The 26,469-nt window shown below is 33.8% G+C and overlaps 1 protein-coding gene across 2 annotated transcripts in view; it reads right to left on the reverse strand.

Annotated features, from left to right (window-relative positions):
- Positions 1-26,469, reverse strand: part of TBC1D32 (TBC1 domain family member 32) — a gene marked incomplete at its 5' end in the record, with an annotated part of 226,159 nt that overhangs the window by 36,398 nt on the left and 163,292 nt on the right. For both annotated transcript variants that reach the window (XM_080699878.1, XM_080699877.1), the window contains 2 exons: positions 7,164-7,247; positions 11,783-11,908. In XM_080699878.1, the coding sequence (XP_080556004.1) occupies positions 7,164-7,247; positions 11,783-11,908 (210 nt within the window). The remainder of the gene's footprint in view (positions 1-7,163; positions 7,248-11,782; positions 11,909-26,469) is intronic.

Here is a 26,469-nt window from a genome sequence, read left to right on the forward strand (position 1 = left end):
CCCAAATGCAGGGATTACAAGTGTGTGCCACCATGCCCGGCTTCAAAATAGCCTTTAAAACAAGGTGTATGGAGGTACTGAGTATTCCAATGAGGAAACATCAAAATATTTACTTTTTGCCAGGCATGGTGGCACATGCTTGTAATCCCCACACTTGGGAGGAGGAGACAGGAGGATTGCTCAGGTTCGAAGCCAGCCTCGCTGGTTTAGGAGACCCTGTTTCCAAATTAAAAAAATATATTAAAAAATAGGTCTGGGAGTGACTTAGGGGCATATATGAAAGAAGAAAACTTTTGACTTTGTTATTTATTTATTTATTTGGTGCTGTAGATTGAACCCAGGGGTATTCTACCTCCAAGTTACATCCCCAGCCCAATTTTTTACTCTTTATTTTGAAACAGGGTCTCAGTAAGTTGCAGAGGGTCTCACTAAGTAGCTGAGACTGTCTGCAAACTCAGATACTCCTGTCTCATCCTCCCAAGTACTGGGATTACAAGCATGCACCACCATGCCTGGCTGAAACTGACTTTAAACTCATACTAAACACAGAACATAACAACCTGGGGAGCATAAATGCATATTGGGTTATAACAGTTCAGGGAAATACATTTTTATTATATACAAGATGGATTAAAAACAACTTTTTAAAAACTTTTTGGAGGTAAAAATATTGAGAGGGTAAACGGATAAGTAAAATTCAATGATAAAAATGGATGTCTTCAGAGGATTCTGATGAATATCTATGGCTGGTAACCAATAATTTACTGATATATGCACAACAGTGTAGGAGACATAAAAGGTTCTTTATAATAAACACTGAGTGAATGAATGAGCTGATAAATGAATATCCATCCAATTAATATCAACAGATGAAATTATACTTTAAGTATCAAGCTAGAAGAGAGGTAAAGAACAAGATAGATACAGACTTTAAAATATTTCCTGAAATCAAGAGACAAAAAGAAGATATAACTCCCAATTCCTGAAATCATTGTGAACAGGATAAATTATTGAAAAAGGGTCAACCTGGAAGGCATGGTGTAATCCCAGTACTTAAGAAACTAAGAGAGAAGGATCATGTATTCAAGACCAGCCTCAGCAACTTAGTAAGACTCTCAGCAACCTAGCAAGATCTTGTTCCAAATAAAAAACAAAGGGCTGGTGGTGTAGCACAGAGCTAGAGTGTTCCTGGGTTCAATCTCCAGCAAAAAAAGAGGTCTACCAAATAGTGGCACCCAAAACATCACGCATATGCCCCCCACACACACACTTACTTAGCAAAGATTGATTCAACATTAGATACCACTAACATAGACTTATAATTATTGAAATAACCTACCATTTCAATTATGAATAAAGTAGTCTCAGAATAAAGTCAGTTTACAAAATTTACTTATTGTGGACTGCATTTTTTTTTTTTTTTTTTTTTTTGCGGTACTGCTGCAACCCCAGCCCTATTTACTGATTTGCAAAGGGCCTCACTAAGTAGCTGAGGCAGTCCTTGATCTGCTATCGTCCTGTCTCAGCCTCCCAAAGGCTGGGATTACAAGCGTGTGCCACCATGCCTGGCTACTCTCTGGTGATGCATTCTGTTCTATTTTGAGTTTGCAAAGCTAGCACATAAAGCAGCAGTAGCAGAAATTAAATCTATTCTGCCTAGCACTTGGCTAATGGTATAGAAAAAATAAATTTTCAAAAGAGTAAAGCATTTCTCTACTGGAGGACAAATTCATGGCTGGAGAAGCAGTTACAGCTTGGCTCATCTCTCCCTCTTCTGTAGCGCTGCTCTATCTGTCATGAAGTCAGAGAACTCTCACTGTCCTAAGAAATCAAGTCAGTACATTTCTTCCTCTTTTCTTCCTTCCCCAGAGTCAGTCTGTAGGTTTAGTAGCTTTTTTAACCACATGTGGTTTTAGTCATCCATTGTATTCAATTCTCACTTCCATAAAGCTCAACACTGTCTGACCAAGCTACTGTAAGTATCTCGCCTCCTAATTAGTTAGGTGCCAGCATGATTTGGAAAACGGTTTAACTCTTTCCATTACTTGAATATATGTCTAGTCTTGCCTAGAAGACTCTCCTGTTTCTTTCAGTACTAAGGTCCCCACAGGCAGCACACAGCCACTCTACTGCTCTATCATTGCTTCCTCCATTCACCGTCCATGGTGGCAACAACTAACACTAACGCACTTAAAAACCCTCAATGACAATCACCAATTCAAACGGCAACGTATAGGCCTAAGTACACTGTCTGAAACAAAGTCGTAGGCTGAAAAAAGGTATTTCTCTTCATTTCTTTATTTTCTACCTTGTAATATGCTGCGATTTTCTTAATCATTTTAGATGTATGCTCTAGTCTCCTTGACAGCAGGTCCATATAAGGCACATCCTTGTAATAGTATACTAAGTATTCTGTTTTACTGCAAACATTTCACAAATGTGAGATAGAAGACTGTGTATGAATAACATTAAAACATATATAAAAGGTGCTTAAGTATATATGTTAAAACTCAAGAAACAAAAAATCAAAACATGGAACAATGCAGAAAGTTCTGTGTTTTTGGTCAACTAGCATTATGAGAAGAAAAGAGATAAAACTAAAATATCTACTATTCTGAAAGGGCTAATTTGTTATTTTATAAAAGCCTTTACAGCAGGAAAAAAAAAACAATTTGTTTCAGAGAGATGTGCTAAAATAAAAGTTAATTCACATCCATTAAGATTTGGAAAAATTCTGGTATGCTTATACAAACTGCAAATTTGTAAAACTTTATCTATCTGCTCTTTCTTCTCTCTTTAAGGGGATAAACAGCCAAACTATTTGATTTTTTCAGGTTTGCAAATTTTATAATGGACTAAAATCCGGAGGGAGTTAACAACAGATGGATGGCTGTGTTATTCTAATTTGAACTACCTTAGGGTTTAGAAAGCTGTCATTTTTTAAAAAGACAATCAATTTCTCATTTCAAGAAACATTAAAAAATTTGAGTATAACCACCATTTGCCTTGAAATATTTTTACATCAAAACATGGTTTGGGGTTACTTAAATTAAATAATGTGGAAATTTATAATAACAAACAACTGTTCCACCATCCAAAAAATACATGATAGAAGATGAGGATATCTAAAGCTTTGCACAATAATAAATATTAATCAATCAACAGGAAGTGGCTAAATTTTTGGCTTCACTATAAACCCCTGATGGAGAGCTATTAAACTGAACCCTTTAAAGAATTTTTACTCATATTCAGAGTTTGTATTCCTAGATAATACACTCAATAAACTCAACACTGGAGATCCTGTTCAGCATAATTTAGAAGGTAGTGAATTGCTTGCACTCTGAGCAGTCTTGTTGAGTATTTAGATAAATATATAAAAGTTTAATTGTAGATTATCTATAGAAAATATAACCCACTAGTACCATGTGCAGAGTAATGTAGAAATTGGAGACTGTTATACTGAATTTGATGGGGATTCCCAACCTGGTCACGCAAATCTTCATGATCATAACTTCTTACAAATTTCATCTATTACTCACACACTTGATCATTAAACCATATATGTTTCTCATAAACATTTTTAGATTCATTTATAAAGTAATTTTTCTCACCATTGCTTTTCTTCAAAATCTCTACACTTTTTCTTTCCTCTTCTTCATTTTAAACATGATTATCATGTGGTGATAGGGTTGAATGATACAATATGTACCAAGTACCTCAACACACCATCTAATTTATAAGAGGTGCCAAATAAATATGAATCCCCTTCATCTACACTGATTTTTGTTTATTTCATCTCATTTCTTTATTTCCATTATTTTGTTATTTCTTTTATTCCTTTCCCAATTTTGCACTATATGTTACTAAGTATAAATAGTTATAGGTTAATCTATGTATTTGCTAATATCAATATATTTATAATTGTTATAGAATTTTATTTGTGTGAATATAGATGCTAATATAACAAGTATATTTAATCAACTGTACACAAAAAACACAAAGAAGTTTGAGACCTGATGAATATTTAGACTAGCCTAGACAATAAGATAATGTTTAAATGGTAGCTTAAAGTAAATGCAATCATATCAGAGAAGACAGACTTCTACTTAGAAGCAAAAGGTAAGGTGACATTCCAGATGAAACTTAAAACTGAGTTAGATGTGCAAGTGTTACAGGGAGGGAAATGTCCATTGGGAAGAAATAATATGATTACAGATTCAACGAGGTGACAATATAGATGTGTTTGTATATACATGAGTATTAAGGCTAGAAAGATTGGCTGGGACAGATTAGAAGTATATACAATCTTTTAAAAATTCTCTTTTCATGGAAATATGGTTATTACATAGCATCTAGTATGAATAAATCACATGTATGTGAATGATAGATTTTTCAGCAAATGGAGAAGTTATGTCACCCAGATAAGGAAAGAAGCAATCATCCTTCATGATCTATTATCATGAGTCTATGCTATCTCTCATTTTCTTCAATGTCTCTTCATTTACTGCTCCTGGAGTCCTTAATATTCATCTTTGGTAAATTTCAGTTCTATACTTCATTTTATCATGTACACAGTTACTAAAATAATCTTCCTAAGGTACAAATGAATCATTACAACTTCTGTTCAGAAATCTTATTTCGTATGCAATAGAATAAAACACAAGACAAACTCACTGACAGTACACAAAGTCTACCTCTTCTGGCGCTTTTAACTATTATTTATTTGGTAAATAATTATTGACATTAATGTATTAGGTGTGGAGAACATAGTTAAGTGCAAGAGACAATAAGTACCCAACAGGTCTTGAAAGCAACATTAATAATCAGATATTATGTGAGAATATGAGAAAAGAGTAAAAGTGAGATGTCTTATTTCTTGTATATAATAAGCTAATGGTTTAGTAATTTGGATTTCCAGCCCAAATCTTTACTCCCATCTCTAGATTCACATATACAGCATACAGGAAGTATGTCTACTTGAATGTCTAACAAATATCCAAAACATAGCAAAGCTTTCTTCTAATCTCCACCCTCCAAATATATCTACTTCCCTTTTCCTGACTGTATTTCATTCCTTCCCCAGCAGGTCAGCACAATAGCTGAGATACTCCTTACCTTCTTTCACATTGACCATATTCACCTTGTCACCAAAAAATACCTTGTTACTTTCAAAATACACTCAAGAATACATGCACTTTTCCCTGTCTCCATTACTGACACCTCCATCTGAGCCATTGCCATTTTTTGCCTGGATCTTTTCAATAGTATCTGAACTCATCCTCCACTTAGTCTTCTCTCAAAACAGGAGCCATAAAAAAATGTAAATCAGCATGTCGCACCAACAATCCTCCCCTTACTCCTTTCCAGTCATATTAGCCTCTTTCCTGGCCATTTCAAAGGAAATATCTTTCCTTGAAAATATTCACACATACTGCTTTCACTTCCCCTGTGGGTGGTGGTCATCAATGCTGATGAAATCGGTAAAAGCTTTTGTGAATATTTTTATATGGCAACCACCCAAAACTAGTACTTTTCGCTTTTTGCTCCATTGTGTATTTCTCTTAGCACCACACCATAAGACATGCTGAAACTTTCACTCATTTATTTTCTACTTTCCTACAAAAAGTAAACCCCATGAGAAGACAGTTTTTCTCTTCTGTTCAGTGCTGTGTCCGAGTGATTAGTAAAACACCAGTACATAGTAGTCTATAATATCTATTTGTAGAATAATGAATATGTATGGAGGGGATGGAGAAGTATGAAGAACACCTCCAAAAAAGAACCAGACTCCAAATTGAGATACCAAGTAAAGTCTGTTCTAATAACCTAGGTAAGACGTGACTTTGGCCTGAACTGACATAAAGAAGAGAAAGTTAAATAGAATTAGACAAATTTGAGATCTATTAAGAACACACAGTATAATTTAGTGATCAGAGGGTAAATGTGCATTTCAAGAGTCAGAGATGATTCATCAGTTTTTCGCATATATCGTCAGTAGATGGTTGTACTGTCTACCAGAACAAAAAATGCAGAATGATAGCATATTTCAATAATGTCTGATAAAGTCCCTGTTGACATTGTAAATTTGAGAAATTCAGCTAATGCTTACCTATTAGACAGTTGGAATTATAAAAATAAAACTTAGAGAAAATATTTTAGTAGAAGACATAGATTTTCAAGTCATTAGCATATAACAAGGTAGGTAAATGCTATGTTTTGAATACAGTTTGTCGCCTCTGAACCTATATTGAAGCTTAATCCCCAACATGAGGCATAAAAGGATGGAAACTTAACCTATAGGATGTTAGAGATAGAGTCTTTGGTATATTAGGATTAGATAAAGTCATCGAGATATAACCTTCATGATTGAATCCTGGTGGCCTTATAAGAGGAAGAGAGCAAAACACACACACCTTCCCTCTTTGTCTTTCATCATATGATGCATTTACCACTTCAGGATTCTGTTAGCAAGAATCCCATTCACCAGATGTGTACCTTTAGCCTTGGGTCCAAACTCCAAGCCAATATCAACTTATTTTTTCTTTTTTAAGCAACTTGGGATTGAACCCAAGGGCACTCTACCACTGAGCTAAACCTCTAGCCCATTTTATTTTGAGACAAGGTCTCTCTAAATTACTACACGCTGGCCTTGAAATTACAATCATCTTAGCTTCATCTACCAAGTACTCCAATTATAGATGTGTGTTACTATACCTGACTCAACCTTTTCTCTTAATTTACTCAGACTGTGGTATTGAAACCCAGACATTTGCGAAGGGATTTGATTTCTGGAACATATATGGTGTCAAATGAATGAGTTTTAGGATGGGAAAACTGGCACATATTTGTAATATGATAATACATCTCTATGAAATATTAATTGTACACTGAGCATTTTTCAAACTTTAAAATGTTTAAAATGCCAGGCGTGGTGGCGCACACTTGTAATCCCCGCGCTTGGGAGGCAGAGACAGGAGGATTGCGCAGGTTTGAAGCCAGCCGTGCTGGTGTAAGAGACCCTATTTCAAAAATATAAAATAGGTCTGAGAGTGTAGCCCAGAGGTAGAAGGGCTTCCAGGAACCCTAGTACCACCAAAAATAAAATAAAATAAAAATGAAAATAAAAATAAAAATAAAAATAAAATAAAATGTCTAAAATGTACCTGTGTATTCCAGTGAGGGGAAGTAACATTCAGATGGGTTTTCAGTGAGATAAAACACAAATTTTTCAAGTAGTTCTGATAAAGCTGTAATAAACAAGAAAATAATTAAAATATTAAAGGTCAAGAATAATACGTGATAATGCATCTCTAAATCACAGAGTAGCTGAGAGAATTCACTTGAACTTCTTCACTGTTACACCCTGAAAGGTCTAACCTAAAATGCATATGGCTTTAGTATTCACAGTGTTTCCAATTTAAATTAAATTTTAATACTTTAAGAACCTATTCAGCGTAAAACTGAAAAAAAGATTATTTTTAGAGTTCTTGAAGATTGTTTCAGAATTTGCTACATGATTTTAGTATACTAATTAGGCTATAATGTATTATCATTGTCCATCCATAAAGATAAAAAATTAGTGGACTCCAAAACTGGGATTAAAGCATAGGTCATGTCCTATTCAGATTCGTGACATACAGTTTATACTTTGCAACTGATGGTATCTGTTCAAGGCAACCAGACTGAAAGGAAGTTTGCTCTATGTGGCTTAAAAGTGATAAAATTTTAGAAAAGTTAAAAAATCCCAACTGATAGTCGTAAATTAGGTCAATCTGCAAAATTGCTACATAAAGGCTAGGCAAAATATATTTACTATACCATGTTAGCAATGAATGCTACATAGAGGAAAACTATTCAATAACCTTGGAAATATTAATACACATATGATGGCTTCCTTTAATATGGGATTTTTAAACGTTTCTAAAATTATTTAGCTTAAATTTAGTATAATCTTCAAATATTCATATAAAATGTGATTTTTCTTTTGATTTCACTTCTTTTATATAAAATAACTTGTCAATATTCCAATAAATATATGTATTGTTTAAAAAAATAAAAGTAATAAAATGATTCTTTTCTAGGTTAGTTGAATAAAATGTCTTTAATCATTGAACTCTGCTCATTATGATTTCAAAGTCCAATAAAGTATAAAATGCAGTAGTCAAAGGTCAGAAAGGACACCAATATTATAGATTAAATTTATAGCTGCTTATATTAGTTCTATCTTCATAAGCATAAGCACAAATCCTAACCATACTTAAAAAAGTCTTTCAAAAGTCTTTCTTTATATATCTATATGTAACTAATAGTCATTAGGTGAAAGTTTTTAAGGTGTGTGTGTGTGTGTGTGTGTGTGTGTGTGTAAATCACTTAATACTGTCTCTTAAGATTACAAATATTGCAGAAAGAACAATGTCATGATGAGTTTCAAGTTTAATTATTCTTATAATTTATTGTTTAATTTAATGGTGCATTGTAACCTACATCATTATGAGGGACAGGATGGTAGAAGCATACAATCATGCACACATCACTCATTTAGCCCTTCCCCAATTCCCTTTCCCTCCCTCCTTCTTGTATTGGGCTTAGTGACTGACTTTGATATGTCTGTGAATGCACATCATATGCATCAGGATGCTTCCCTCTTCCTTAAATTAAGTGCAAGATATACATTAGTAACAAACATTGTGCAGAATGATCATTTTAGTTAAAAATATGCATTTCAAATTAGATTTATAATGTAATTATTCTCATTTCAGCACAACCATGTTCACTACACATTATATATTGAAGTGAAATGACTGAATTAGTAGAAAAACATCACAGCATACTGCTAAGTAATTCTTTGAGTCCCTATGTCCAAAATCAGGTTCAGAAGTAAGAGGTATAGCTAAACATGCCTCAGTGAATTGAGAAAAGTCATCACATGTGTAAAGGAGTTATAGATAATATAATCTAAAGTTTAAGACTCATCAGAGTAATTGCACACACTTTAAGGCACATTATTTTTCAGTAAGTGCTGATCTTGAAATATGAAGTTATGTTATTAGGTCAATATTTAGAGGCCAATAAAATAAGTCCTACTTCTTATGCAAAAATTACATCACTGAAGTATTATTCTATGAAGGTCTGGAATTTTGCTGATCCAAATATATTCATTTTGCCCAGCAACCATTATGAAGAGTACGGTACACATTCATCTATTCCGAGGAATAGGCTATAGTTATGAAATAATACCTAATATTCATCCACATACAAAAATTGAGCCCATGGCCCTGATCTCATTAACACTTCTCTCTAACCAACTGCACAATTAAATGGCTATGCATCTCAGTATGATCAACAGTTACTCATTGTATAACAGCTGATAAAGAATTCATTCATGACATGAAACAATTCTTAATTTTAAAAACAAATTAACAGGATATTATCCAGAGAGAAAAATACAGAGTATTATTTATTTTATGTGAATGCATTGATTTTAAATGATAGGCTTAAAATTTATACAGAGGATTTAAAATTACAGACTTTCTCTTTTTAATCACGTTTATTCCCTGAGTAGGAGTATGACACTAAAAGACTATAAAAACAAATTTTAATATTTGTATTTAAAACTAACCCATGAGTTACTGCTGAAGACAAAGTGAAGGTAGGATGTTCAAGGATACTTGGGTGCTGACTGCTTTCTTTATTAGCCTTGTCATCAGCTATGGTATGAATGTTGGTATTCCCCCAAATTCTTATGTTGGCACCGAATACCTAATGTGAGTGTTTTAAGAAGTGAGGCCTTTGGGAAGTTACTAAGTCATAAGTTTTGATCTTGAATTACTAGGATTTACCTCTTGATTCTTCTATCACTTGGGCTAGTTACCTAAAATTTGCAGGATTCAGTTTCCAAAATTACTAAAATGTATAAACAATACTATAAAGTTAATGTGAAGAATAACTGATCTTTGTGTGAGCAAATAAAGCACATCCTGCAGAGAGAACCAGATCTGTTATTGAAAGTAAGACCAATCCTGGACATGGTATCAAGATAACAATAACCAAAGACAAGACTTGTGGAAAGTGCCCAGATTCCAAACAGAACGCAATTCCACCAGCAAACTTCTTCTACTTATTTGTTCCATTTCACAGGCATGCGTAATGATTAAATAGGTGATATTTCCCTTTCCTTTTGTTTTGTTTTATAGGTGCATTGTAGTCATACAGTTTAATGAAGTACAAGATGGTAGAGGCATATATGCACACATGACTTACTTAGCTCTTTTGTCTCATCACTATCCCTGCGCTGGACAGATATAAACTTAGAAATGCACTTTTACTTGTTTTATTTAAACTAAATGTCATTCCAAGCTGCTGCTTTTGAAATCTGCTCTGTACCTTTTGTTGTGCACAAAACCCACTAAAACAGTCCATTTTCGATGTTCTCTATTATGTAATCAATGAGGAGCTAATTTTTATAGTAATTATTTTATAAATATTAAGAGATAAAACTTGAAGAATAATGCTTGATTTCTTACCCATGGATATATATATATATATATATATATATATATATAGTCAAATTACTATAGATATGTATCATTATTATAGATATATCTGTATCTCTATATAAATCATTATTCTCAGAAAATTCAATTTCTTCAATAATTATGAAATACAGACTTATTTTTCTATTTCTCAATTTTAATTTTATAACAAATGATACAAATACAAAAACATAATATACTGATGATCAAGTAAACAATCACGTTTAAATTACAGCTTCCGCAGGGCGTGGTGGAACGCGCTTGGGAGGCAGAAACAGGAGGATCGCGCAGGTTTGAAGCCAGCTTTGCTGGCTTAAGAGACCCCATTTCCAAATAAATATATATATATAAAATATGTCTGGGAGTGTAGCCCGGAAGTAGAAGGGCTTCCAGGAATCCCAGTACCACAATAATAATAATAATAATAATAATAATAATTATTATTATTATTATTATTATTATTATTATTATTACAGCTTCTAAGAAATCTAGCCTATATTGGCATTAGAACCTTTTCCTTAGAGATTCTATTTTATTCAAAGTAAATATCAATAATTTAAAAATTGTAATTTCAAGAAATTAATGCAAGTGTAAAATATCAGAATGTAAACTTTTTGCTAATTTACAAACTATGGATGCTCCCTTAAAACAAGATTTTCTTAGATATCACTAAATATATTTCGATGAATACAGCAACATTTCAAAATCCCTTTAAATAACAATTCAATACTTAATACAATAATAAAATTTTTTGTGTGTGGTACTGGTGGTTGAAACCAGGGTCATTCTGCCCCCAAGCTATACCCCCAACCCTTTTTTTTAATGCTTTATTTTGAAACAGGGTCTCACTAAGTTGCAGAAGGCTTCACTAAGTAGCTGAGGGTGTCTGGGAACCGCATTCCTCCTGTCTCAGTCAACCAAGTAATAGGAATTATAAGCGTGCACCACCATGCCCAGCTACTCAATACAAATATATTCAGGTAAAAACTGTTAAAACTGAACTGCTGCCTATGTAAAGGCAGATATTAAGTTCCAGTTTTGGTTACAAAGACCTCTTAGTTAACAAAAAAAGCTTTGGAATGTCTCGTATTTTTTGTTCTCTCAGAATCATAAGTTTCTCAAAAGTCAGTGGATTTTTAGAATTAGCATTATGTTCTCTGGATACAATGACACTAATATTCCGTAGCCACAGCTTGTATTGACATAATTTCATACAAAAAATAGCCCATAATAGAAAGCAATGCACTCACCACCTCCACTGATTACATCGGGTTTGGCCTTCATCATTTTGCAGAATTGTCTTCGGCAGTTTTCTATCCACTCAGCTTGTTTATCAGACATTTTGAAGCGTAATAATAGCTTGCCAAGATCACTGTCTAATAAGGAAAACATACATTATTACTAATATCTACACTAAGTAGATACTAGTAATATAATATATTAATAATATAATAATAGACATTAAATGTGTAAAGAGCTGCAAATTCCATAGAAAGTATTATATGCAGCTTTCAAAGTAATTACATCTTATAAATGGCAATTGTTACTTAACATATTTCCTAAAAGTTTATAAAGTGGATTATTTGCCTTTTAAAAGCTCAAAATAGATTATTAGTTTGTAATCATTTTTAATAGTATTTTATATCAACATGGTTCATTATTGAGGATGCAGTTAGCAGATAATGTGAATCTAAAGCTTCCATTACACTGACTGACGTAAATATGACAGTCATTCTTCATGCACACTCAGGTGTAATTTTATTCACGTTTTTAAAGCAAAAAGAAAGCGAAAGTGTAAAAATCTCTAGCCAATCATTTAGTTCCTCATTTTGAAAAATTAATACTTAGGAAGGTGTTAAAATACTGAAATGGTATTCTGAAATACTGGTTATTTAAATGTACAATTTTTATGTTTCAATGTATCAGTTAAATGAACTTAAATAAATGTGTAAGGTTCCTATGTGACTAAAATAATAGAGACAATGTCACTGCCCTCATGAAACTATGTCATTTAAGGCATATGTAAGTACAAGTACATATGGTAAGTCCTATGTTATCTATCCAGGGCAGATATGTTTCAAAACTCCTTAGTGGAGAGCTGAAATCATGGACAGTACAAAACCCTATATATACTCTATTTTTCCTACATATCCCACCTAATGATCATGTTAAATTTATAAATTAGCACTCTAAGAGATTAAGAACTCATAATAAAATAGAACAATATTTTTGTTTACTGTAATAAAATGCCAGCACCATTACTCTTGTTCTTTAAAACCTTTATTAAGTAAACTAGGGATTATTTGAGTACGAGCACTATGATACTGCAATAGTTAATTTGATCAACAAGGTCGGCAACTTAGTGACTAAAGGACACTTATCACATAATTGGTTAATAAGCAGGACAAAGGAATGGTCCACATCCCAGGCGGGACAGAGGGAGTGGGCAGATTTCACCACACAACTCAGAACATGTATGCAACTTCAATTATACTAATAAATAGTGCAGGGAAAATCCACACTTACAGCCAGTTGATTTTTTTCTTTTTTAAAATTTTGTTCACATTCTTATTTTTATTTTTACTTCAGGATAATTCAAATAAATGAATATGAATAAACAAACCACAAAGGATATGGGGAAAGAGGAACTCTTTTACGCTGTTGGTGGGAGTGCAAAGTAGTTCAGCCACTATGGAGATCAGTATGGAGATTCTTTAGAAAACTGGGAATAGATCCACCATCTGATCCAGCTTTACCACTCTTGAGTATCTTTCCAAAGCGGTTGAAATCAGAGAACTATGTTAACATATGCATATCCATGTTCATAGCAGCACAATTTGTAATAGCCAAAATATGGAACCAACCTAGATCTCCATCAACAGATGAGTGGATTGCAAAATTATGGGAAATACACACAATGAAATTCTATTCAACTATAAAGAAAAATAAAATAATAGCATTTGCAAGAAGATAGAAGGAACTAGAGAACAATATGTTAAGTGAGATTAGTCAAGCACAGAAAGAGAAGGGACATGTTTTCTTAATATGTTCAAGCTAGGGAGTAGTGGTAATACCAGAGGGATTCCAGATGATGGAAGGGAAATCTCAGGAAAGCTTGAATGGAAGGATAGGAGAGGAAGAAAGCTGAGGTTGTTCAATGGAGGAGCTACATACAAATATGTGTAATAGCATAAATACAACATGATTAACCTGGACACTCTCTATTGGGGGGGAGAGAAAAGGAAGGGGAAGGGCATGAAGCACAATGTAAATGTACACAATTCTTAATATGTTCCACTTATAAAAAATAAAAATTAAATTAAAACAATAAAATAAAATAAAAGGAGGGAAAATGTAAGCTCAATATAAACACAAATAAAATCTGCTATTCACACAGAAAACTTAATAATTCTTCCCTAGGTTTTAGTCAGTAATTTTGAGTTATTAATCTATACAATGTCATAACAGATGTTCCAAAAGTAACAAAAATACATGGACGACTCCATAGAGTAACTAACAAAAGATACCTAAAAATGGTTCAGATAGGCAACTTTCTATTTTACTGAAGCTTAGTTGTACAATATTTTATTTCCATTTTATTTCTTTTTGTCTTCTTCCATTTAGATTAACATAGTCATCATTTCAATTTATACATATAAGAGAAGACTGCATAGCCTCTGAAAAGAGAGCTAACAGAGGGAATATACAACAGATAACTTTTCATCTCTAAATTTAAGAGTATCTGAATTCCTACAAGTACGTATTTGAACAACTATATTCATAAGATGCAATTCCTCATTTCAGATTTATCACACCACTTTTGCTTCTCTTTAATAATTGATAACTAAGTATTTGCTATAGGAAAGATCAATGGAGTTAAAAAATAAGGACTTATTCTTTATCAACTTACTACATCTAAGCTAGTAGATGATATAGTTTTCCTACTTAATATAGATATATTTGCTTCCAACATGAGGGTATAAATATGTGATAATATAGTTTTATTATTCAAAAGAAAATACTCTGACTTTGAAACTAAGTATTTAACCAGCTACAGCTCAATCTTTACAACAGAGGAAAGAAGCTATAATTTCAGTCATACCACCAGTCTCCTCAGTTAACAGACTGATAGGAAATAAAAGTTAGTTATTTTTACCTGAAGAAAGCATAGCATACACAAGTCTTTTAAAGTCAGAGCAATTTCTATCATCATGTTGCATTTTATTTTTTTTTATTTTTTATTGGTGCATTGTTGTCATCATACATCTTAATGGGATAAAAGACTTGTGGTGACATACATGCATTACATTTTATGCAGTATCATATTATTTCCAGAGAACTTTTATAGTAATGTCTATACAATTCTATTTTGGAGAGGTTCAATTATAATTTTACATAATTTATAAGACTGACAATAAAAGCAATATAATCTAGCCATTTGTTAGTAGGACACTCCTCTATTTTATTAAAATTTACATGCAATATAGTTCATCTTTTTCTCTTTCCTCTCTTAAAAAAATTTTACTTTACTTGCTTTCTAGGTAATATTCTAATAATCTAATATTCTAATTCTGAATCTAAACTAGTAGAAATGTAGAGTATACATTTGTAAATTTAGAAATAAAGATAATTCATGGACATAATTCATTTCTGAAAGGATAGAAAACATCAGTGAGAAATAGCACTGGTGAATAAGGAGTTAAACTCAATAATGACATGAAACTTTAAAAAAATCAGTAAAAATTAGTGTATCTTATTAGGTTAGAGATATTTTTCAACTGAAAAAGTAACAATAAATGTATGAAAAAATGTTCAACATCATTCATCATAAAAGAGATGTAAATCAAAACTACCCTGAGATTTCACATTAAAAGCATACAATGACAAAAAATGCTGGTGAGGATATGGAGACGTGGGACCTCTAATACAATGTTGGTGGGATTCCAAATTAGTGTAACCACTTTAGAAAACAGTATGAAGGACCCTCAGAAGAATAGAAATAAACTTACCATATAATCCAGCAATACCATTTCTGGGTATCTACCCAAAAGAATGAAAACCAAACTACCTAACTAATGCATGTATATCTATGATCATAGCTGCAGAATTCACAATTGCCAAACCATGAAACCAGCCAAGATGTCCATCAATAGATGAATGGATTACAAAACTATGGGATATGTACACAATGGAATTTTACTCCACTGTAAAGAAGAACAAAATTACACCATCTACAGGAAAATTGATGGAACTAGAGAACATTATGCTAAGTGAGATTAGTTAATCACAAAAAGAATTCGGATGCTCTCCCTAATATGCAAAAGCTAGGGAGAAAAGGGGTCATAGGAGGAACTCTTAAATGAAGAAGAAATCATAGAAGAAGAAATCATAGATGAGCAAATAAGGGGGTGAGAAGGAGGAAGAGAGAAATTCCCTAAGGTATAATATGTACTTCGTGAACATATCAAAGTCAACCACTAGGCCAAACATGAGAAAAAGGGAGGAGGGAGGAAATGGGGTGGGAATTGGGGAAGGGCTAAGTGAGTTATTGTGTGCATGTATGCCTCTATCATCTCATACCCCATTAAGATGTATGACTACAATGAACCAATTAAAAATTAAAAATAAGTAAAAAATAAAGTAACAGGCTGAATTTCAACAACTTTCATTGTATACAATTAAAGATAATAATAGCATATTACCATAATCAAGATGAAGAGTATGAGCTATGAAAAAGTATTGACATACTAAAAATATAGTCACAAACTTATGAACTTTTTAACTCATTCACTAAATACAACTCTACAAATTATGCTACCATTATTCTTTGCTTCCATTACTAAACTAGAAATTTTATTTATTATGTTTCTATCAGTGGCACTATGAAACTACAAAATGTTCAAATAAACTTTACCTATCAAGAAATCTTTTCCAACCCCAACATATTAATATATTAACACTGCTGATGATTTTCATTTATACTACTTTTATGAAGTTCTAAAGTTATGTAAAAAGTACAGTTGTAATATAGTGGCTTAGATTCATGGTACTTACCTACAAATATAATGTGTTTCTTGTAGACATTTGATTAATACATAGAACCTAATGATTCAAGACATTTTATACTGAATTCATTCAGACTTGAATATTTACGAACTGAAAAAAGTCTTAACTAGAATTTGCTTCAATTTTGTTTTACATCCTCCCTCTATCTAATTTAAATTGTAATACAGAACTCTTTTCATGTTAGGCAAAAATGAAGTGAGGCAAAATAAAATATAAGGCACTACAGAGTGAAATATTTAGGTTATACATTATGAACTTTAATTTGATCCATTCTTTCATATAAGAATAATGTTATCCAAAAATATCCAACTAAAGATATCTGAATAATTTAACTATAAAATTTTAATATTATTTGATGCATTCCACTAAAATAAATGATTATCACCATGGAACTTAGTATTTTATATAGTATTTGAAGGAGAATGTTTTGTCAGGCAGAAAATCAATTTCCTATCAGATAAGTAAAAATGTGGAGAAAGGATCTGTAAAGTAAGATGCTAAAGCTATAAAAGGCTAAATTTGAAGTAATCACAGAATAAAAGGTTGTGCATTTTTGGTTACTTTTTTCAATTGTGAAAAAAGAATTTAATACTAATAATGCATTATGTGCTATAAAAATATAAAGTACCACTTTTCAAATGATAAAGTAACTATAATAAGGGTGACTACTTCATGAGTGATATATACAGAATCCTAAATAAAGGAGCTTTCTTTCTTTTTTTTTTTTCTTTTTTTTTTTTTTTTGAGGAACTGGAGATGGAACCCAGGGGCATTCTATCTCTGAGCTACAACCCCAGTCCTATTTTTTATTCTTTATTTTGAAACAGAGTCTGACTGGGTTGAAAAGGACCTCACTAAGTAGTAGCTGAGGCTGTCCGTGAACCACAGTCCTCCTGTTTTTGCCTCTCCAATGCTGGAATTATAAGCATGTGTCATCATGCCCAGCCTAAAGGAGTTTTCTAACTGCAGAGTTACACATGCTCTAGAAACTGAGTCAGATTGAAGGCCATTCCAAGTAAAAGTAAGAATTTCTATGTTGGGTGTGGTGGCACACACTTGTAATATCTGTACTTGGGAGGCTGAGACAGGAGGATCGAGGATCATAGGTTAACAACCAGCCTCAGCTATTTAGTGAGGCCCTCCACAACTTAGTGAAACTGTTTCAAAATAAATAATAAAAAATAGGGCTGGGGTGTAGCTTAGAGGTAGATTGATCCTGAGTTCAATCACTAGTACCACAAAAAAAAAAATTCTAAATTTTTTCAGATTGGCTGAAAATAATTTCTAATATCTAGTGCTAAATATGTAAAATAGTTTCACGATGAGAATAAAAGGGAAAAGAAATTTAATGTTGATTAATCCAGTCATTCAGCAAATAACTTCTGTATTATATTCTACCTGTGTTAGTCAGATTTTTGTCACTGTGACAAACTACCTGTGATAACAACTTAAAAGGTTGTGTTTTTTTTGGCTCATGGTTTCAGTTCATGGTAGCTTTCCCCCTATCTGGGCCTGTGGTATGGTGAACATCATGGCAGGGGCAACATGATAGAGCAAAGCTACTCACATCATGGTGACCTGAAAGACAAAGAGAAAAGAGAGGGCAGGGATCCCCATATACCCTCTTCAAAGACCACTTTAATACCTTAACTTCTTCCAACTAAAAGCACCCCCCTAAAATTTCCACCACCTCCCAATTAACATCCTTAGCTAGAAACCAAACCTTTAACACATGAGCTTTGGGGGACATTTAAGATCCAAACCATAATGCTACCTAAGGTATATACTATCTTTGCCTCATGGAGATCACATTCTAGGGCAGCAGAGATAATGAGAAATACATGATCTCATTGTAAAGTATAAAGGCTGTTGGAGAAATAAGGGAAGCTGGGCACAGTTGCACACACCGGCAATCCCAGTACTTAGAAGGGTAAAACAGGAATTTGCATGTTTGAGGATAGCCTCCATACTTAGAAAGACCCCATTTCAAAATAAAAAAAATTAAATAAGGCTGAGAGTGTAATTTGGAGGTAAAACAACCCCAGGCTTCCACTATGAAAGAAAGAGAAAGAGAGAGATAAACAAGGGAATAAATATATTTTAGATAATGTAGAAATAGTTTATTTGAGGAAATGCCATTTAGACTAAGTTTAAAAGACTTAGAAAGCACTCTCTATGCGAAGAATAAGAACTACAACTCTAGGTAAAGGGAACATCAAGAGCAAAGGCTAATAGGCATAAATAAAGTACAATATGCACAGTACTCAATAATAAAAAGATACACGACTAACTTAAAAACAGGCAATGAATCAAAATAGTCATCACAACACACAGGAATATATCATGTACCCAATAAACACATAAAAAGATGATCATCATTATTGCTAATAAGAGAGCTTCAAAAGTACAATGAGCAACCATTTATACACTAGAGGCCATTTCAAAGTGCCAGATCACCAAAAGTGTTAGAAATGATACTGGAAACTTAAGAACCTTGTACTCTGCTACTTAGAATGTGAAAGGTGAGGCTGTTTTAGAATACAGTTGGAGGCAATTCCAGAACTGATGAAACACAGTTATCATATAATCCAGCAACTAAACTCCTATATACATGCTAAAGAGAAATAAAAATATGTGCTCACATAGACAGTTACAGATGGATGTAGAAATAATCAAAATGTCTAATTAGCAGACAAATTTATAAGTATATTGTAGCACATTCAATGAAATATAATTCAACCACAATAAGGAATGAAGTATTGATAGGTTTCATGTGGCAAATAATATGAATAAACCTTGCAAAGGAGGCAGTTACAAAATCTTATTTTCTATGATACATTCAAATGAGAGTCCAAAATATATTAATCTACACAGTCAGATTAGGTTTTACAGTTTAGGACTAGATCAAAAAAAGAGAGAAAAGGGAATATAATGTTTCTTTTTTGATGTGATAAAAATGTTCTAAAATTATCTCTGGTAATGGATGAGCCTATCTGAATATATAAAAACTAATGAACTGTATACTTTAAATGGGTAAATTGTATGGTATATTAATTATATCTCAATAAATCTAGTATAAAAAAGTGAAAAAGACCTTATTATTGATCCAGAATAGGTAGGAAAATAACATAAAAAGGATATGAGACAAAAGATAAAAATGAAAAAGAATTGGAAAGTGACACATGTGTTCACACAAGGAGCTCATATTACTTGTCACTCTGTCTACTTCTTAGAAATCCCCAAAGAGGACAGCTTTCGGGAAGGGCTTCTAGAGAAATATTCTAGTTAACAGAGTCTATTCACAATGCCCTAGGAACAATTAGAAGTCTGCCTCCATCACAAGTTACTAATATATTTGATGCTTTCAGTAAAGAATCCATTTTACATTTCTAAGATCAATGCCACGTGGCCTGGCTGATATGGCCCTTAGAGTCAGTGACATGCTTTGGCTCCTCCAGTTGCTTGCTAGTGGCATCAGAAACATAAGAAGAAGAAAAAAACCTTACTCATCTCTTTGAAGATATCAGCTCCAGCTGAGAAAATGCACATCAAATTGTTTCTTGATAAAGACAGATTCCACAAAGTAGTAAAGCATATAAATTATAACTATAATTTAGATTGCTTATTATATATCACCCTGAATATAACAAAATAAAGGTAGTTTTTGAAAAAGTAAGAAAATAAGTGAGATTCTCGATAGGAAAGTAAGAAGAAAAATTCTCATCTCATATCATTAGATATGTCTAATGTTTTCAATAATAACTGGATATATTATTCAATTCTTTGGGAAATTTTTAATTCTCAGTATGAAAGTTCTAGATTTCCCCTCCTTCTGTGAGAAAGAAGTTCTCCTCCTGAGCACATCAAAATAAGACATAGTAGAGTGGGCTGACCACTGGGTTATAAGAGTAACTCATGGGCGATCAAATTTTAACTCAGAAAACAAAAATGAAACAGATCACTAACATGGAAGCATCCTGTTCTAAACAAGAAAGATATGAACAGTCTGTCACTTTAACAGCTGCTATTTGCTAACCATTACTTGCTTTTGAGCACTATACAATATTCCTACTCTCTTATCTTCAGTTTTGTTTTTTTTATATTCTGCCAATGTTGCAATGTAAATTAGTACCATCAAACATTTCACCTGTGTTAGTCGGCTTGTCCTCACTGCCAAAATACTTGACAAGAACAACATAGAGAAGGAAATGTTTATTTGGATAATAGTTTCAGAGAACTCAATTTATGGTCATCTGGCTCTAAGGCAGAACATCATAGCAGATGTGGGAGAGAAAAGCTAATCAGCTCATGGCATCCAGGAAGAGGTGGAGATAGGAAGAGTGTGCGAAAGAGTGACAGGGAGAGATGGGGAGACAGAGGCTGGGAAGAAAAGAGAGAGAGAGATAGGGACAGAGATAGAAAAAGACAGACAGACAGTTGTTCCGAGAAAGGGAGAAGATGAACCCTTTCTAGAGCATGCCCCTAGTGGCCCCCTTTCTCCAACCAGATTGCCAGTTCCAAGTAGTCTACCCCGCTACAGATGGATTTATTCACTACCAAGATCAGAGCCTCACGATCCAATGCTTGCCTTGAGGCCTCACGTGTGAGCCTTGCTGCCTTGGGACTAGGCTTCCAATATGTGAGCTCAGTGGGATATTCTAGAGCCAAACTATAACAGCACATACTTATCTAAATTTTTAGATCAGAGAAATTATATTCCAAGTATAAATTATTTCTACCAGATAGTTTTTCATGTGTGACTTTTATATGTGCCCATATATATAGATGGAGAAAATATCAAACAGTAGCTTTCAAAGGGCTTTATTTATTTATTTATTTATTTATTGTGATACTGGGGATTGAACCCAGGGGCATTCTACGCATCAACAGCCCTGTTTTTAAATTTTTTTATTAACCATATATTTTTCTCTTTTTTTCTTTTTATGTGGATCATATGGAAAATGGCATACATTCAGAATGTGATGCCCTCTCATCCCCCATGTCCCCTTCTCCCTTCCCAACAATGAGTGTCCAGGTTAACCATGCTACAGTCATACTTTTACACATACTCAAATGTAGTTCCTCCATTTAATCAACCTCAGCATTCTTCCTCTCCTATCCTTCCATTCTAGCTTTCCTGAGGTTTCCCATATTATCTGGAGTCCCTCTGGTATTCCTAATACTCCTTAGTTTAGGCATATTAGAGAAAATATATGCCCCTTTTCTTTCTGTGGTTGGCTTATATTCTCCCGGTCTTTCCACCTTTTTGTGAATGACAACCCAATCAAGAAATGGGCAACTGAACTGAATAGACACTTCACAAAAGAAGAGATACAAAGGGCCAATAGATACATGAAATGTTCAACAACATTATCCATCAGGGAGATACAAATCAAAACTGTGCTGAGATTCCATCTAACCCCAATCAGAGTGGCAAACATAAAGAAATCAAATAACAGTGAATGCTGGAGAAGATGTGGGGAAAGAGGAACTTTTTTACACTGTTGGTGGGTGCAAACTAGTTCAACCACTATGGAGATCAGTGTGGAGATTCCTTAGAAAACTGGAAATGGATCCACCATATGATCTGGCTATAGCACTCTTGGGTATCTTTCCAAAGGGGTTAAAATCAGAGAACTATAGTAACATATGCATACCTATGTTCATAGAATAATTCGTAAGAGCCAAAATATGGAACCAAACTAGATCTCCATCAACAGATGAATGGATAGCAAAACTATGGGAAATACACACAATGGAATCCTACTCAACTATAAAGTACAAAATCATATTATTCTTTATTTTGATACAGGATCTAAGTTGCAGAGGGCCTCACTAAGTAGCAGAGGCTGACCGCAAACCTGTGATACTCCTGTCTCAGCCTCCCTAATACTGGGATTAAAGCATGCATCACCACACCCAGAAGGCATTGACATTTTAATATATGACACTAAAAATGTTCACAAAGAAAAACGACTGAACCATATGATATCTCCAGATTGTTATTTGTAGATAAAAATGATTCATCTAACAGCTAACACTGATGCCAAGACTCTAACAAGAGACAATTTAACAGATGAAGAGATGCCAACTGTAGCAAACAGGATAAATCTAGAAGCTTGGATACAAATGAGGAGGATGTCACCATGTGCATACAAACTGAAGTGGGTTTTTTCCACAACAATGAAATAATATTCTAAAATTCTGCAGTGCAAAAGATGACTAAAATAACACCTGTCAGGATCAGTGAATCATTACTTCTGAATCAAGACACAAAATGTGAAGTTTTGTGTCTTTTTTTTTTTTTTTTTTTTGCTGTTGAAAGACATTCACGTCTTCAAGTATCACTGGCCTGAGCATAGTATTTTTGAAAGTACATAATTAATGTTTACTTTATTTAACTGTATTTAATGACTTGACTTTAAATTTAGTTTTATACCTGCTAAAAAAATATCTGGCTCAATCCTCATTAAGTTCATAGATGCAGCATCATTATACTTTCTTAGGTCAAAAAAAGCTAAGCATGTTTCATATTTTCTCTCCCAATTTTGCCATACTAAGAGTCTATGATGAGTGACACAGATACATTCGGTATCAGAATGAGATCAGTCATTATGAACTGAGTGAGCCTTTGAAAATCTCTTCCTGAAGCAACTCTCAGGCAACCCATTGATGGAATCATTCTCTTCCTTAACAAGAGCAACAGCAAGGTCAGGACCACTCTTCTCAAACAATGTATCAGGTACTACTGTTGAGTTGGGAATAACGTCTTATTCAAATACTTGTGTTTTATGGACAAAAAGAAAGACACTGAAAGTTCCCATTCAGTATGGTGGGGGAAAATGGTAGTAAATAAAGCTGGAAATTATATCTCACTCCCTTAAACAAAGCATGCTACAGAAAGTTATCACCAACATTTTGGGTCTTGTAAGCTACAGAGCAGCCACTGAAGGATTTCCACTAGGAGAGTGATATGATCCTGTTTTGCAAAAGCCTAGCTCTTGACTGTGGTTGTACACACCGAGAGTGAGGCAGGAAACTGCAGTAGGTGAGAAATGGGCGAAAGCAGAAGAGCCAAGGTGGTTTTGTGTCAGATGTATGGAGTTGAGGATTTGCTCACAAATTATTTCTGAGTATGAAAAAGAGAAAAGTGCAAAAATGCCTTCCTTCCAAGGTGTACCACCTGGAAAACAAAAAGCTCAAGTGGCCACTTCTGAAATGAATAATAATGGTGAAGGAAAAGGTTTTGAGGGAGTGTCAAAGGTTTATATAAGTCTTGTTAAGTTCAGTATGCTTATCAATCTTCCCAGCAAACGTGATAAAAATAGTTAAACATAGGCAGGTATGGCGGGGCACACTTGTCCTCCCAGTACTTTAGAGGCTGAGACAGGAGAACTGTAGATTCAAGGATAGCCTCAGACACTTAGCAAGAACTTTCACAACTTAGTGAGACCCCATTTCAAAATAAAAAATAAAAGAGAACTGGGGGCATAGTTCAGAGGTAGAATAGTCCTGGTTCAATCCCAGCCTCCCCTACACACAAAAAATAGTTAGTTATATATGAATCTAGAATTTAAAGTTGAGATAGAAGTTAGAGATATCAATCTGAGATCCAATGGCATACTGGAAAATATTTCAGTGATGAGACTGGCTGAGATTCTCACAACAAACTAGTAAGAACAAAGATGTGTTTTCTCTCATATGTGGAAGCTACAGAAAATTTGGAAAACAAAAGGGACTTCAGAGGAAAGATACCAATAGAGTAGTGAAAGAGGATGTGGGGAAGAGAAAAAGAAGACTTGATGAGAAAACAGTTAAAATATTATTATATTCATGTATGCAATTATAAATACCAATCTCAATAATATGTCTAAGGAGGGAGAAGGGGCTGAGTGGAATCTGGAGGAAAACACACCAAAAACATATATGTTTCTATTATTCTGAACCCCATTAGGATGTATAATTACAATGTATCAATAAAAACATTTTTTAAAAATAATTCGCTCAGAAAAAAGAAATGGCTGAAGACAACTGAGAACTAAGTTCTGAGTCACTCTATAGTCTAAAGTTGGAGAGATCTACAAAGATTCCAAGAAACACTACGAAGAATAATTTACCAGAAATGCAGGAGGAAATCAAGTAAGTCTTCTTTCTGGAAGACAAGTAAAAAAGTATTACAAAAAGAGGGCAGAGTTGGGCTTGGTGGTGCGTGCCTATAAACCTAGCATGTGGGAGGCTGAGACAGGAGGATCACAGGTTTGAGGCAAGCTTCAGCAAATTAGCAAGGTAGCTCAGAAACTTAGCAAGACCCTGTTTCATTTTTTAAAATTTTTTTATGGTACATTGTACTCATTCACCTTAATGGAGTATAAGATGGTGGAGGCCTACATGCACACACCCTGTTTCAAAATTTAAAAAATAAATAAATAAAATAGGGCTAGGATGTAGCTCAGAGGCAGATTTCCCCTGGATTCAATACCCAAAAACTTTCCCCACCAAACAACAAAAGAGGGCAGGATCAATCTTATCAAGTGAACTTCTAGCAGAATGAAGGCTGAGACATGACTGGTGGGTTTAATGCTGATAGAATATTAGGGGGAATGCCTGATGAGCTTGGAAGTAGGTTTGAGAGAGAATTTTATTTTATTTTTTTGTTTTTTTGGGGGTACTGGGGTTCCTGGAAACCCTTCGTCAGGCTACACTCCCAGACCTATTTTATATTTTTATTTGGAAACAGGGTCTCTTAAGCCAGTGTGGCTGGCTTCGAACCTGCGTGATCCTCCTGTCTCCGCCTTCCAAGCACGGGGATTACAAGCGTGTGCCACCACGCCTGGCTGAGAGAGAATTTTAAAAAGAATAACTGTAATACTAGATATGGCCAAATCCTTTGAGGAATCTCACAGTAAAATAATGGAAAAAATGAAGTTACTAGTAAGGAAAAAGAGTAATAGGGAAGAATAAAGCATATGGGATGATAAAGAACATGCTTGTGGGGTTATGGAAAAGATGCACTAGAGCTCTCCCATAAAATAAATAAGCAGAAAACAAAGAAAAAGAAGTTCCACCTTAAAAAAGAAGGTTCTGTCATTCACGACAACATGGATGAACCCAGAGGACATTGTATTCACTAAAATAAGCCAGCCAAAAAAAGACTAATACTGTATGGTCTCGCAGGTATATAGAATCTAAAAAAGTCAAACTTTGAGGTTGAATGTAGAATAGTGGTTATCAGGAGTGGAGATCAGGATGTTGCAGAATATGTTGGTCAAGGACACAAAATTTCAGTTAGAAAAAAATAAGTTTAAGAGATCTATTTGTATAACATGATGACTAATGTTGGTCATAACTTATTGTATACTTAAAAATCACTAACAGAAATTTAAATGTTATCACCACAAAAAGGTAAGTATATAATATAATATACATGTTAATTAGATCAAGTTGACCATCATATCATATACATATCTAAAAACATAAGGTATGTAATATATACAGCACTTGTCAATTAAAATTTTAATTTAAAACATTACAGTGATAAAAATCAAGCACATCTCAGAGACAAGAGATAATATAAGAGTCTCTTGTCTCTCTCTTCATTTATCTGAAGTCTCTTATTTTCTATTATTTCTCTAGCTTCCATATTGAGATTAAATATACGACTCTTGACTTTCTGAGACTGGCTGCTATGTACATATATGAAGGTAACACCACCAGTTTCACTAACATATATGAGGCTAAGGAAGTGGGATGTGGGGTAGGGTGCAGAGAGAAACACATCAAGTATATTTGTCTTAAAAGCCACAAAGCTGAATAGTTTGATCCAAAGTGAGGCAATGCTAGTTAAAGAGTTATGTAAAGTCAGGATAAATTC

Source organism: Muscardinus avellanarius, assembly GCF_963383645.1.
Source record: "Muscardinus avellanarius genome assembly, chromosome: 8".
In the NCBI taxonomy this organism is placed as follows: domain Eukaryota; kingdom Metazoa; phylum Chordata; class Mammalia; order Rodentia; family Gliridae; genus Muscardinus; species Muscardinus avellanarius.